This window comes from Artemia franciscana, chromosome 14 (genome assembly GCF_032884065.1).
Source record: "Artemia franciscana chromosome 14, ASM3288406v1, whole genome shotgun sequence".
NCBI classification, from domain to species: Eukaryota; Metazoa; Arthropoda; class Branchiopoda; order Anostraca; family Artemiidae; genus Artemia; species Artemia franciscana.
The window spans coordinates 23,986,681-24,000,828 of record NC_088876.1 but is presented as its reverse complement, the minus strand read 5'-3'; the positions used below and the strand labels follow the sequence as shown (position 1 = coordinate 24,000,828).

Sequence of the window (14,148 nt, the reverse complement as noted above, 5' to 3'; positions counted from 1 at the left end):
TGAAATCGTAAATGTCGTAAATAAAATCGAAAGTGAAAATGATGTACGCGGACATCTTGGGCTAGAAGACAAGTGGCAGGGATGACCACAAAAGATCACAAGCAAAAAACGCGCACAAATAAATCTGCGGTTAGAAGACATGCGGCAATGAGCATCGTCAGTTGAAAAGTTAGTATTTGCAAAGTAATCAAAATGACAATGGAATGAAGCAATGCGTTATTCTGGCGCCGCTATAAAAGAAGTAAGTAAAATTAATTCAGAGATAACCAGTCGTCTCTCATGAGAATATAAATTCTATAACAGTCAGGATTCTGTGAAGGATAAACAGGAAGGATGATTTGAATCTACATCAGAATCTCTGAATTCAATTAAAATTGTTGATTTACCGCCTCAAGATGTGGAACTAAAGAATAACACGATAATTATTCTGATGCAGAATTGCGAACGAAAATGGCACGGAACGAGATCAGTGGCTAGGAGACAAGCGACAGCGAGAATCAATCTGAATCGCAAACGAAAATAATGCAAAACGGAATTCGGTCTTAGAAGGCAGGTGACAACGAGTATGAAACCAAATAGCTTGAAAATTATGATAATTTTTCTGGCGATTGGCACACTAACGTTTATTTTTAGTGGTGATCGTACTGAAGCTATAGTTCTATGAAATCAGGAAAAAACTCAACATGACATAATGCGAAATCCCCCCCAAAAAAAATCATAAATAAGGAGAACTTAGGAAAAAGTACACATGAATTTCTGCATTTAATTGTTCTAAGTTGGACTTATAAAGCGTCAAAAGAAGTCTTCCAAAAAATAGCGTCTGTAACTTTACAATTGAATGCAGGAACACTTTATCTTAGTGCCACTAAATAAAGAAGTAAGTAAAATTAACTTTACAATTGAATGCAGGAACACTTTATCTTAGTGCCACTAAATAAAGAAGTAAGTAAAATTAACGATGAAATTGTCGATTGCCTCCCAAGAGAATATAAACGCTGTTAAAGTTATGATTCAGTGGAAACTAAATAGGAAGAAAAGATTGAATTCAAGCCCGAATTTTTTAATTCACTTAAAATTACTCTTTTGGCACCCCATGATTTAAAACTAAGAAATACTACGATAAGTATACTAATGTGTAATTTAAATATTTTAGAGGGTGTGTGCAATGAAGCACACTTGGTTGGTCGCTGAATTACGCAACAAAATAATTAAAGTAAAAATAATGATGGGGGAAAAGTTGGGAAAAAGCCTCACAAATCTGCAGTTATAATAGGCCTATGAATGTATAAATATACAATAAATATATATGTATGTAAATACATACATATATGTATAAATACATATGTAAGTATATATGTAAATATATATATATGTATAAATATATATATATATATATATATATATATATATATATATATATATATATATATATATATATATATATATATATATATATAGGCCTATATATATATATATATATATATATATATATATATATATATATATATATATATATATATATATATATTTATATATATATATAGGCCTATATATATATATATATATATACATATATATATATAGGCCTATATATATATATATATATATATATATATATATATATATATATATATATATATATATATATATATATATATATATTAATGGTAACTATATGTCAATGGTATAGTATATAAAATTGTACATTCTAAAACAGACTTGCCCTATTATCAATCTCCGCTCTGGAAATAACTTATATTTGGCATCAAGTACAGTAAAAATAAATATTAATACGAAGCCTAGTGGTATAACTATTTCCCTCTGTAGTTAACGTGTTGTATTTTTATACTTAGAGTTTCATGTAGCATCTATACTTTTGCGCAACAATCCTCATTTGTATAGTGAGAAACGAATTAACTAACAACATTGAAGAAACAAATCTACCATGTTTGACCTATATATTTTGATTTCTAGAATTGCCTATGAACAAAGTCCAAGTCGGCACAGCACCCTCACCGAACATTAAAGTTGTAACATCCAAAATAGGGTCACTTAATAATACGTCTTATAAGCCAAGTGGAGGAAATGTCAAGATCGAGTCTAGAAAAATTGTGATTGAAGCAAAGCCTAGGATTGGAGCCAGAAATGAGAATTACAAGCCAAGCGGGGGTGACAAAAAGGTCAGTATGGGTTGTTCAGTTGTATTTGGTTGGTCAGGTGTATTTGGTTCCCTCAATTCGATTGACCCTTTGAGAATTTAAACACATCGGAGGTGTAATATGTTTAATATTTATTCCTCAATATTGAACTCCTATACGACATTGAAATCAATAAATCATGTCTAAGGGCCCCACACCTTCTAGAATAAAATTACGAACTCTCATAACATTTCTAAGAGAGGTTCTTTTAACGATCCCTAGCAGTGGCTCACGGTTACAACTAGTAAATATATTCCAAAATTCCTTAGAGAATTTGCAAGCTAGAAATACATCTAGAAATAAGCGGGCCTTCACTTTCCAGAGCAGACTGAAAATACAGAAAATATCCCTGTTTTCGACTGGAAAATATGCTGTAGGGTAGTTTATTTTCATTATTGTTATTTTGGAAACACTTCACGGTTTACATGGGTATGGTAGTTCGGGTGGTACAGGAATTCCGGAGAGGATGTTCAGTGGTAAGCTAATAATAGTCATTTAGCCATTTCAGTGTTGGTGCAAAAATTATGACTGGATCGTGCCAGGGTTTTATGGGTATCAGACTGACTGAACTTTTCTCAAACAACAAGTTTTTCGAAAAATTTGGCTGAATCCCGCTTTCTACGGGCTATATTGATAGAGAGGCTGAGATGGCTAAGACACGCTCTGCGAATGAAGGATGGCATTTTCCCCAATATTGAGGAAAATGTCTGGCAACCTTTGTCAGGCAACCGTGTTGGACCCAAAAATAAGCAGTTCGTTCCCGAAGGGGGTGAGGATGAAGTCATAAGGATAGATTTGAGAGAGATGGTAACTTCTTGGGAGGGCATAAAGAGGGGGGCTTTGAACAGACTAGGATGTAGGAGGAGTGTGCGTAGTTGTGTTGGCTTCAGGCGGCTTGGTTCTGCTGTGACTTGTTAGTAGTAGCAGTGGATTGGAAACTAAGAATGAAGCAACCTTCTTGTTACTGAAAAATTATCTGTAGATCCAAGGATGTTCACAAGTAACGATTTATCTCAAAATCTTTTTTTTGTCCGAGTTGAAGGACAGGAAATTGATTTTTAAATTTATTCTATGGAGATAATTGATTTTAAAGGTAGGATGGTTATGCAGTGCAAGGCGTATTCTTTTACCAATATTTAAAACCGAAAAATTCCCTTTCGCTGACAATGTTCCCTCGTCTAAAATTCTCTCCGAGAAAAATTCCCCCCGCATACAAAGCTTGGATGTCAAAGAGAAAGTACGACAAAGAAATATGTATGTCTTAGCTTTTGGTTAGTTATACATCCCCTTAAACATTTCTTAAAAATTAGCAGCACGCACATAATGTGTTTTGATTTAGCTTTGATTAGCTGAAATTTTCACCTTAATAACATTAGCCTCAATAGTAGCAATAATACTAGTATTAGTAGTAGTTGGAGTAGCTGTGTGTATATAGTGTCTTTTGGTTACTTTAACTGTCACCTCACCATGTCCTAAAAGTTCAACTTTATACCCTAAGCAGTTCCTGGTAATTACTGATACGTCTAATGTATATTGGCAGTAAATTGGGATTCCTTCCTATGGTTCTGTCCACTTCGTAAAGTTTGGGTCCTTAGAATTATTTATCGTCAACCGCTTAGATTCTCTGAATTTTCGTAAAGAAATGATATCTATTTTTTCATCGTCTGACACCTACTTCAATTATTCACCCCAGAGCAAAAGATACAAATTAAATTGCTTCATAAAATGACCGAAAACGTCCTTTTGTCTCTCAATCTAAATATTTTTTTCAGATTGTGTCTCAGAAATTGAAATGGGAAGCAAAATCAAAGATTGGATCTCTTGACAATACTAAACATAAACCAGGAGGAGGAAAGATTAAAATCGAAACTGTGAAGCTGGATTTCTCAGAAAAAGCAAAATCGAAAGTAGGCTCCACTGTGAACCTAAAACATGTTCCTGGAGGAGGTGCCGTCAAGGTAAATAATTCGCATGGAAGGTATATTAGTTTTAAAAGAGGTTCTTAGACTGAGATTAAAGAGCATATTGCTCTTTGAGGCACGCTATGGGTTTTGCTTGATCACGCTCAATCATTTTTCCATTTAATTTCCCCTTGGAATGTAAAATTTTCTAGAGAACTTTGAGCCAGATTCTACTGATTCAGATGACTCTGAGCCAAATTTGTACCAGGCTCCAGACTTCTAGATTTGGGAGTTGAATTCAGAAACTGCCTTAAAAGGAGAAAAATTGAAATTTATATCAATTATGTTGACTTTATAAATAATTGTTTTGAAAATGATGGAAACCTCCTAGCAGTATTTTTATTTTAAGAAAGCATTTAACACTAGATTTTCAAATTCTATTGCAGGGATGAGATAGTTTAGAAATGAAAGGTGTGGGTTTAAATTGATTTCACAATTATTTGTGCGGGAGGTCTGTTAAAATGAGGAATGATGAGGTTTTTGCCTGCCAATCGTTTTTCCTCAAGACATGTCATAGAAATAACTTGTGGAACGAGAAAAATATAAAATTGATGGTAAATTGTAAAGTAACATTTTTGTTTCTGTTCCAAAAAAATAAAAATTCATATGAACAAATTCTGATGTGTTTTGCAGTCTTTTTTACACATTGATAGTTATTTCTGTTCGTCTTAAGCATATATTATCATTTTTTTTTACTTATGCTTGTCTTTGGTTTAATGAAGCTGTTTTTTGATTCTTCAAAACTTTAGAAGGTATACATTAAAAGAAGACACTTAAAAGTGCAAAATTTACCTTAATTTTTCCCCAGCACATTTGGAGCTATCAACTGCTAAATGCTCAATTTCTTTAAAAATAAAAGGAAAAAATTGAAAAATAATATATATGGTTGCTTTAAATGTAATTTACCGGTCTTCTGTTGCAAAGCATCTCCCTTCTTTCTTGGCCTTGAATAAGTGTTTCATAAAAAACATGTTTAAGTATACTTAAGTACGAATTCAGTCAAAGCAGTTCGTAAAATTAAGTACCAGAATTCAATAGCCAAATTGTTAAAAATTAATTCAATAACCAAATTTTTCTTGTTCTTTCAATCCTAATTTTTATTGGTCTGAAATATTTGTTTCTAAAAACGTTGATTCAGGGTAAAATCATTTACTTCCTCACTGGCGCATAGAAAAATTAAAACAGTAAATTTAGTCTAATTGACTTCGAAAATAATCATTTCATGCATACTCTGCAATCTACGGAGTTAAACAATCTTTCTCAATACATTGGAGTTTTTAATAACAAGGTATTTGCATTGAATAAGGGTTTCTAAACCTTTCTCCAGAACTGAAAGCTAGAGACCTAAGCAATATTTTTCATAGCAAATTTTATTTTAGATAACTTTTATAACCCACATCGTATGCAAAAATGACGCTTAAGATTAAAGTAATAAAAAAAATGTACTAAAATTATAAAATAGTAAAATATATTTTTTTTAACTTTTCCAAGCAAGTAGTTTATCCAAAATGAAGTAAATTAGAACGAAAATTAAGCTTAAAACGAAGAGAAATCAATTTCAATGAATAAACGAGAACCAAGTTGAACATAAATGATGAATCAATTCAAGCTTAGAAACAACAGAAAACTCCAGAAAGGGCGGTAGGACTAAGGCCCCGAAGCCTTCTAAAGTCCAGAGTGTCATGTGTGCTTTACTGAAAAGAATCTTTATTTTGAGCTGTGTGTTGTATTTGTCATAACATCAGCAACAAAACAGAAAAATTTATTTGCATTTCGAGGCAAAACAAGATTTTCAAATTAGACTAAAGGTACCTGCCCTATTCCCTTTCTCTCAAAATTTCCATAGCCAACTTTAACTTCATTTATATTCCATTGAAAACTGTGAACATTTCGAGAGTGTGGTTTTATTTGTCAAAATATTAACAATAAAAAAAATCACCATAATACCAAGATTAATCTGAAAATGATTAATCAGTTGCTGGATAGAATTGGTAACCATTAATATTATTACTGCTAACAACTCACTGCAGCACCCAGCCGCCTGACGCCAACACAGCTATGCACGCTCCTCCTCCAACCTAATCTATTTAAAACCTCCCTCTTTGCACCCTCCCAGGAAGTTCCCATTTCATTTAAATCTTTATTTATGACATCCTCCCAACCCAGACAAGGGCAACCTGCTTTCCGTGTAGCCCCAGACAGTTGGCCAAACAGGACAATCTTCGGTAATCTGTCATCCTTCATCCGTAGAACGTGGCCTAGCCATCTCAACCTTTCTTTCATTATAGCCCTAGAAAGCGGGATTGAACCACATTTTTGGCACAGCCTACTGTTTGAAATACGGTCAGTCAGCCGGGTACCCAAAACAATCCGTAGGTAATTTCTCTGGAAAACATCTAGTAAATTTTCATCTGCTTTTCGGAGCGCCCATGCTTCAGAGCCATATTTGACCACTGTCATCACTGTAGCTTCCAATATTCTAATCTTGATTTGCAGACTTATCTTTCTATTTTTCCAAACTTTTTTTAACTGTGAAAAAACACCCTGAGCCTATTCTACTTTCAACATCTTCACTGCTCCCACCATCTTTACAAATAGTACTACCAAGGTAACTGAAGCTCCCAACCTGATCAATCTTTTCGTTACCTAATGTCACCTGTTCATCTTCACTTATTCCTAGCCTTAGTGACTTAGTCTTCTTAACATTAATTTTCAAGCCTATTTTAGCACCCTGAACTCGCAAAATCTCTAAAAATTTATTTATTTTGCTCACACTCTCATCTAATATGCTTAATTCATCAGCATAATCTAAGTCCAGGAGCGTTTTTCCTGTTGATTCCGTGGTCTCCAATTGCCTTTTCTGTGCTCCTTAAGACGAAGTCCATCAAAATCATCCATATAAAAGGGGATAGAACACAATCCTGCTTAACTCCTGATTTAATACAAAACCAGTTGCTAACCTCATTTCCTACCTTAACCGCAGCAGTATTATTCTCGTACATAGCACAAGTCACTTTAATGTTCTGGTATACCATATAACGATAAGACCTTTATTAACGCTCTTTTATCAAGAGAATCGAAAGCTTGCTCATAATCGATAAAACTGAGGACCAAAGTTGTTTGACAACGAAGGGACTTCTCAATTATTAACCTAAGAGTGAAAACTTGGTTGACACATCCTCTACCTTTTCTAAAACCGCATTGTTCTTCCCTTGAAACTTTGTCACCGACATCGAGACTCCATGTCTTAGAGTCAAGGTCTTGAATCCCAGAGGTCAAATCCTGGTGTCCTGAGGATGATCCTGATGCTGTGATGTCAATGCCCCCTTGCAAATATTTATTCAAGGCGATGAACCCAAAAGTAAAAATTCTTCGTTCAAGGAAATGCAATATTATATAATGTTTGTCGATATTTTAAAAAATCAAGATTTTGAATTCAGCATTTTAAGTTAAAACATTTAAAGTTAGAACAATATTTCGGGGAAATATTCCATGTAAAGCATTCAACTTTTCTTGGGATATTAATATCTGTTAAATCAAAAGCAAAAATTATAGAGATATCAGATAAAAATAAAGGGCCAGTGCTCGTATTTATTAAATTAGATCAGCATCCATACTTTTAGAGCAGCATTGCCAAACTTTTTTGGTTTCTGAAAACAACGACATAAGGTCCCATTTGGTTCCATCAAACCGTCCATCTTTCTTCTTTTTAAATTGCTTATTTTTTTCAATTTTTTTTCTTTGCATTCTTCAATTGCTTCAATTCTTCGACTGCTATCTTCTTTTCAATAATAGGCTACTTTGTCGTATGTTAAACTTTAAGGTATACGAAAAATGAGGTTTGACTTGTCCTTTTAGGGCTATAATAAAAGAAATATTAAGATAACTGGGCCATTTCTACGAAGACCGATGACCAGATTACCAAGGAATACGCTTTGCCAAGGTCATTCGTCTGGATTAATTACTTCAAACCATTTCCGCTACACCAACTAAAATAGATATTTGCCAAAAACGACATGTGATTCGGGGCTGCCATTCATTTTGGTGGACTTGGTAGCCTTTATATCTGGCTAGAATTTTTTTTTAAATAAACTTAAAAACAAAACCGTACTTCAGTTCTATTGGGAGTGGGCATCTATCCCACTTATAAAAAGTATATAATACAGATGTCCAATTGAACTTTTTTTCAAAGCCAATAAATTTGGCACTATTTTATTCTAAAAAAGTTCTGATGAATTTGGCTGCTAAAACCAAATATATTCTGAACATTGATCATTACAAACTAAATTCAACAGAGAGGTAAACATCAATAATTACCAGATAAAACTTATCAAATACTTAAAAAGCATCAAATACTTAAAAGTCATATCAAATAATCATAATTTGTTTTTAAGCACCTAACTTTTTTAATTTTTGACCGCTTGGTGAATACTGGTTGATAAACATAAGTTAATTTGTTAATGAATCGATCGTTAAATAAAAAATTGTCACACTATTTTCTTTTGATAAAAATGGTCATGCAATTACAAAGAATAGTTTCAGAGCAAGTTTATATCTGACCCCTATTTTTAACATTATGGGGTAGTCATGTTGGACATCTGTCTCATATTTCTTTTCTCTGTGGTGTTCTTCCTGCCTAAATTAGTTATTATGATTATTTAGAATTAATTGAAGTTAGGTTTATTTTTTTGCTTTCTGCACCGTCACTCACGCTTGCTTTATTTTGCACTCACAGATTGAAACAGTTCACTTGGATTTCACTGAGAAAGCTCAAAGTAAAGTTGGCTCACTTGACAACATTGATCACAAACCTGCTGGTGGCGAAAAAAAAATTTTTGATGACAAAGAGTACCTTAGGCAGGCTTCACACAAATCATCTACCTTACACGGGTCTGATAATAGATTATCAATGGTGAGTGATTTTTTCTTGCGAGGATAGAGAGGAAATAAAAAAAATCAAGAAAAGACGATCGACAATGAGGTTTATTTTTTATATGATTTTTTTTGTTATGTTAGGCCAATATGGCTTAAAAAATTATATTAGAAAGAATATTCTGTAACAAATATAAGATAACGGATGACATTGCTTTTTAATTTATATTTACTTTTCTGACTTGTAATTGCAAAAAGTTTTTTTTTTTTTCAACAAAGACGACAATAAGATTTTACTAATACAGAGATTTTTCTATCGCTACTTTGAACAAATTAGGTTTTGTGTTTTCTCTGCCAATCCTGTCAAAAATTCTGATCTAGTAAAGTTGGCGCTAGTTAAGTCTAGCTATTAGTAAAATCTCCTTTTCACTTGGCCTTTTGCAAATAAAATTACTTACACAAGCACTCTGGCTCAATCTGGTGTCCACAAAAAGAGAAGGTTATGTTTGTTAAGTCTTCATTCTGAATTATTGTAGCAGCTTTAGAGAGAAAGCGTTAGTAATATAAATTGTTTTATACATACAAATACACGGTATTCGATTGAATTCTAATTTTTAAAAAATCACTGCCATCTAGCATCTCATTGGGAAGTACAGTGCTAAAACTAGTCTAAAGCAAAAGGCTTGTATAGAATATTTTATAGGGCTAAACTGGTGGAGTATATCTAAGAATTTTGGCCGTCGTTTACTCCCCCCTTAGAAAATACCCCTTGGAATTTCCCTTCCCCAGAAAAACACCCCCGGTAAATACCTCCTCACGTAAAACACCCCCGAGAAATATCGCCCCGCAGAAAATACCCCCCTCGTGGTAAATACTCCCCGGAAAATACCCCCCCCCTCCCGCAAAAATTCACAGTAGTGTTATCTAAGTAAAGAACGATGTTGGCAGAATGAATTATGTTGTGATTGCCGTGTCTTTGTTTGTCACATATGAATTAGTGTCCTTTGTTTTTTTTTTTTTTTTTTTTTTTTACTTTTCTTGCGCCCCATCTGTTTTCCATTGATCGGTATTAAATCCATTCATTCATTCATTATTATTATTATTTTTTTTTTAGACCAGGGCACTTTGCATAGGAGGAGTTGTTGTGGAAACTTCAAAATGGCTCATTCGGTTAGAAATTGAGAGGGTTAGTGCCCTTTTCAATAATTGAAAGTGATTGGAGAGCGAATACCCCCCCCCACGCCCATCATTTCTCCAAGCACTTTCTATCAAATTTTGAGATAGCCATTTTGTTCAGCGTAGTTGAAATGTCTAGAAATTATGTCTTTGCGCCCTACAGCTCTCAGAGCTGGGTTTGTGAGCTATGCCCTAGGGGCATATAAGGTATTTATAGAAAGGATGGTCCTATATACTTCGGAGGCGACTATTGCCCTTTTTAGAAGTTAAAGTAATCAGAGGGTATCACTTTTCTCTCCCCATGCGTCGTGTTTTCCCGAAAAACATTCAATAGAAATTTTGAGACACTCTTTTTATTGAAAATAGTCCATAAATCATATCACAAGGCTTTTGGGGCTGATACAAACTATCAGAGCTTGGGGGTGAGGGTTGTATTTAAGGGATTTAAGGGGACAGAACATTTAAGGGACATTTAAGGTTCTAACCAGTTATGTGGGCACCGAGTTCCAAAATAGGGAACGTGTGTGAAACACCAGTAGACAATAAACAAAATAAAAATTTATTATGGAGCTCTAGAAATTACTATTCTAATTACTAGAAATTACTTCGCTGATTGTTGCAGCAAAAGGCAGACACTGCTATTAATCTCCAAACCAAAAATTAGTTTTAAGATAGCAAGATTGGTTAGGGTGAGGCATGGCTCAAATAGGAACAATTACTTTTGCACCTTCTCTCTTTGCCCAGCCATAGTTTTTGTATACTTTACTTCTGCAATTCATACTTTAAATTGGGACCAGATTCAGCAAAGCCTTTTTTTGAAGAAGAAGAACTCTAAGCCGTACATCCTGAAAAGAACTAATATAAGCCTTGCTTTTATTACTGAGGTTTGTGGCCCTTTAGGGTTTAATGAGCATATATCGATACAGGACACTCTTGGATTACAAGGCCTCCGATGTTATCGTCAATTTCAGAAAACGTCAGAAAATGTCAATTTCTAATCAAATTAAAAGTAATTGGTTTTCACCAAATGTTAAACCTGAAGAGGAATAAAACCAGTGGTGTCATTTGCAGAGAGGGGCAGTAAGGATATTTGCCCCCTTAATTCCTTCCCCCTCCCCGACCGAGATTTTAGGAAAGAGATTTTGGCGTATCTTTATTGAAAAATTGATTTTTTTGTATTTACATTAAAAGAAAAATTCAAAAAAGCAACAAAGCTGCTCCGGTTTTAAAATTGGATATTTCTCCCTCCCCTACCCTAAATTGTCGTTAATTGACTCCGCTGTGTCCTGGTGCTGCAATGAATTATTAGTAGTAGCCTATTAGTAGTGGTAGCAGTAGTAGCAGCAGCAGTAGTAGTGGTAGTTGTAGTAGCAGTGGTAGTTGTTGTTTCAAAACTAAGGAGTCTTAGGACAGTACCAGATTTTTATCAGTGTCGCCATACTGCATTGTGAAAATAAATAATCGAAACGGATTTGTTGAGTTTCACAACCCTTTGTGTCTATAAAAATTGAAGGATTAAAATCTGTTGATTCCCAAAGACAGCTACACCTGTATAGGGAAGCTATATCTGCTTAAACTGTTTGCTAATATCTGCTTTTTCGCTGATTTTTCACCCACGTCTCTTTTTTCTTTTTATTCGAGATTTGTTGCTACCAAAAACTGTATATTTGCCTGTGGACTTTGCTTTTCTTATTTTTTTATTAAGAATTGAATTTCGATTTAATCCTTATTTTTTAAGATAATTATCCACCCATAAGTATTTTCGTGAATTGGCTCCTCTTTGGCCTCGTGCTGCAGTTAATTATTAGCAGTATTAGTAGTGGTAGCAGTAGTAGCAGCAGCAGTAGTAGTGGTAGTTGTAGTAGTAGTGGTAGTTGTTGTTTCAAAACTAAGGAGTCTTAGGACAGTACCAGATTTTTACCAGTGCCGCCATACTGCATTGTGAAAATAAATAATCCAAAGGGATTTCTTCAGTTTCACAACCCTTTGTAACTAAATCAAACCAATTGATTTAGTAACTTTCTAAACAGTGGAAGCAAATAAATTACTAAGTTTGAATATGTTAAATTTATATGGAAATAGTTTGATTCTTTAACCAAGGTTGTGCTCGATTTGGAATCTGTGATCCCAGGAACAGTAAGGAAGCATAGTTTTCAATTCTTCTCATATAATTTGTGTTGAAGAATAGATTTATTTAACTGGAGTTGCCTTATAATATTGTTACTAATTTATGCTCTTTGCTTGGAAGCAAAACAGCGTCATCTATAATAATTCTTAATAGCGGATTCTAGAGTGCGTTCATATTATTAAATTTTACTAATAAGCGAGCAGAAGAGGGGAGTTTCTTGTCGCAAGGGCCGTTGTACCTGCCGGGAGTGTGACTCCCTTAAACTGCGGGGATCAGGTAGCAAGAAACTACGCTTCCCTCGCTTATTAGCTTAAATAGCTCTGTATTACGTCGTAGTTTATTGAACTGGCTCCTCCCCTCGGACTTTGATTTTGCATTACGGATTGTGACGTGGCTGTTGCGATGGGGAGTAATGAGAAATTGGTTTGGAATGCGTTACTGAATTATGCTTTCCGTGCGATAAAAGCTGGTAATCGCTCGGAGGATATAGCGAAAAAAGCAGTCGAGTTTTTCTCAGAGGAAGCAATTGCAATGGCGAAGGAGTTATTGTGGCCCCTAGCAGGAATTACCACACGTGTTACTGCGCGATCGAAGAACACCGATGATATCCTGGACATATTAAAAGTATTTCGGGTTTGTGAAGATAAAAATATCTCGTTGCCGCGGTTTGTGATTTTCGAACCTGATGAAGTTCCGATAATCCCGGGAGAAGTGACGGCTACCCTAACCCGGAAAGTAAACGAATTGTGTGCTAAGTTCGATAGTTACGTGGATTCTAATCCCTCTCCTTCTGTCTCTGCTATGCCTGCGGCAGAAACCAACACGATCATGTCGAAACTGTCATATGCGGTTGTTTTGAAGAATCCCCCGAAAGATCTTTCGAACCCTAGCGCTCGGAAATCCTATTTGGACAGAGTATGTGGTGATACTAGTTCGAACATTGTGGAGCTGAAACCTAGGAAATCTGAATGGAGAGTAGTCTTGAACAACAAGAATGCTGCCGAGTCCCTGGCTGAGGCAGTGGGTAAAAGTGACTCAACTATAAGTGTTAAAGTAAAAACTCCCGCTTTCTTCGGAATAATCCGCCACGTTCCCACTGAAACTTCAGATGACGAACTGCGCTCAGTTGTACCGAACTGTGTTAAGGCCGTACAAATTGGTAGTACTCGGTCATTCAAATTACAGTTTGAAAGCAAAGCTCATCTCTTTAACGCAATGAACTCTCCGCCCATTTTTGGTTACGAGCGACTACCCATTACAGAATTTAAATTCTTACCGATGCAGTGCTACAACTGTCAGTCCTACGGACATGCAGCAAAATCTTGTGTAGATCCCCCGAAATGTTCAAAGTGCGGTGGAGATCATTCCAGCTCTCGGGACAATCCATGCCAAAATGCCCCCAAATGCGCTCTGTGTGGTTCTTCTCGACACCCGTGCTACAGCTTCCAATGTCCAGTAGCTCAGAAGCTAATTTCTAAACAATGATCGGTGATTCTATACGGGTTGTTTCATGGAACTTAAATGGTGGAGTGGTTGATAAAATGCCACTGTTAGAAGGATTGCTATGTTATAACGATGTACTCTGTGTGCAGGAACACTTCCTCTCGAATCAAGCCGTTAGTCTGCTTGAGCTAAACGATGGCGTCAAAGTATTTGCTACTCCTGCAAAGTCATCGGGCAGGGGAAGGCCGTCCGGTGGAATCGCCATTCTTGTTAGCAGCAGGTTAAATCCCATTCTGTATAAATCTTCAGACTTTTTTGTTGCTGTTAAGGTGCACAAAACTGTTATCCACTCTGTGTACATGCCAACAGA

General features: G+C 35.2%; 1 protein-coding gene across 4 annotated transcripts in view; it reads left to right on the top strand.

Annotated features, from left to right (window-relative positions):
* Nucleotides 1-14,148, top strand: part of LOC136035483 (cilia- and flagella-associated protein 251-like) — an 80,613-nt gene that overhangs the window by 54,670 nt on the left and 11,795 nt on the right. For all 4 annotated transcript variants that reach the window (XM_065717299.1, XM_065717300.1, XM_065717301.1 and 1 more), the window contains exons 4-5: nt 1,975-2,180; nt 3,971-4,156. In XM_065717299.1, coding sequence (XP_065573371.1) covers nt 1,975-2,180; nt 3,971-4,156 — 392 coding nt within the window. The remainder of the gene's footprint in view (nt 1-1,974; nt 2,181-3,970; nt 4,157-14,148) is intronic.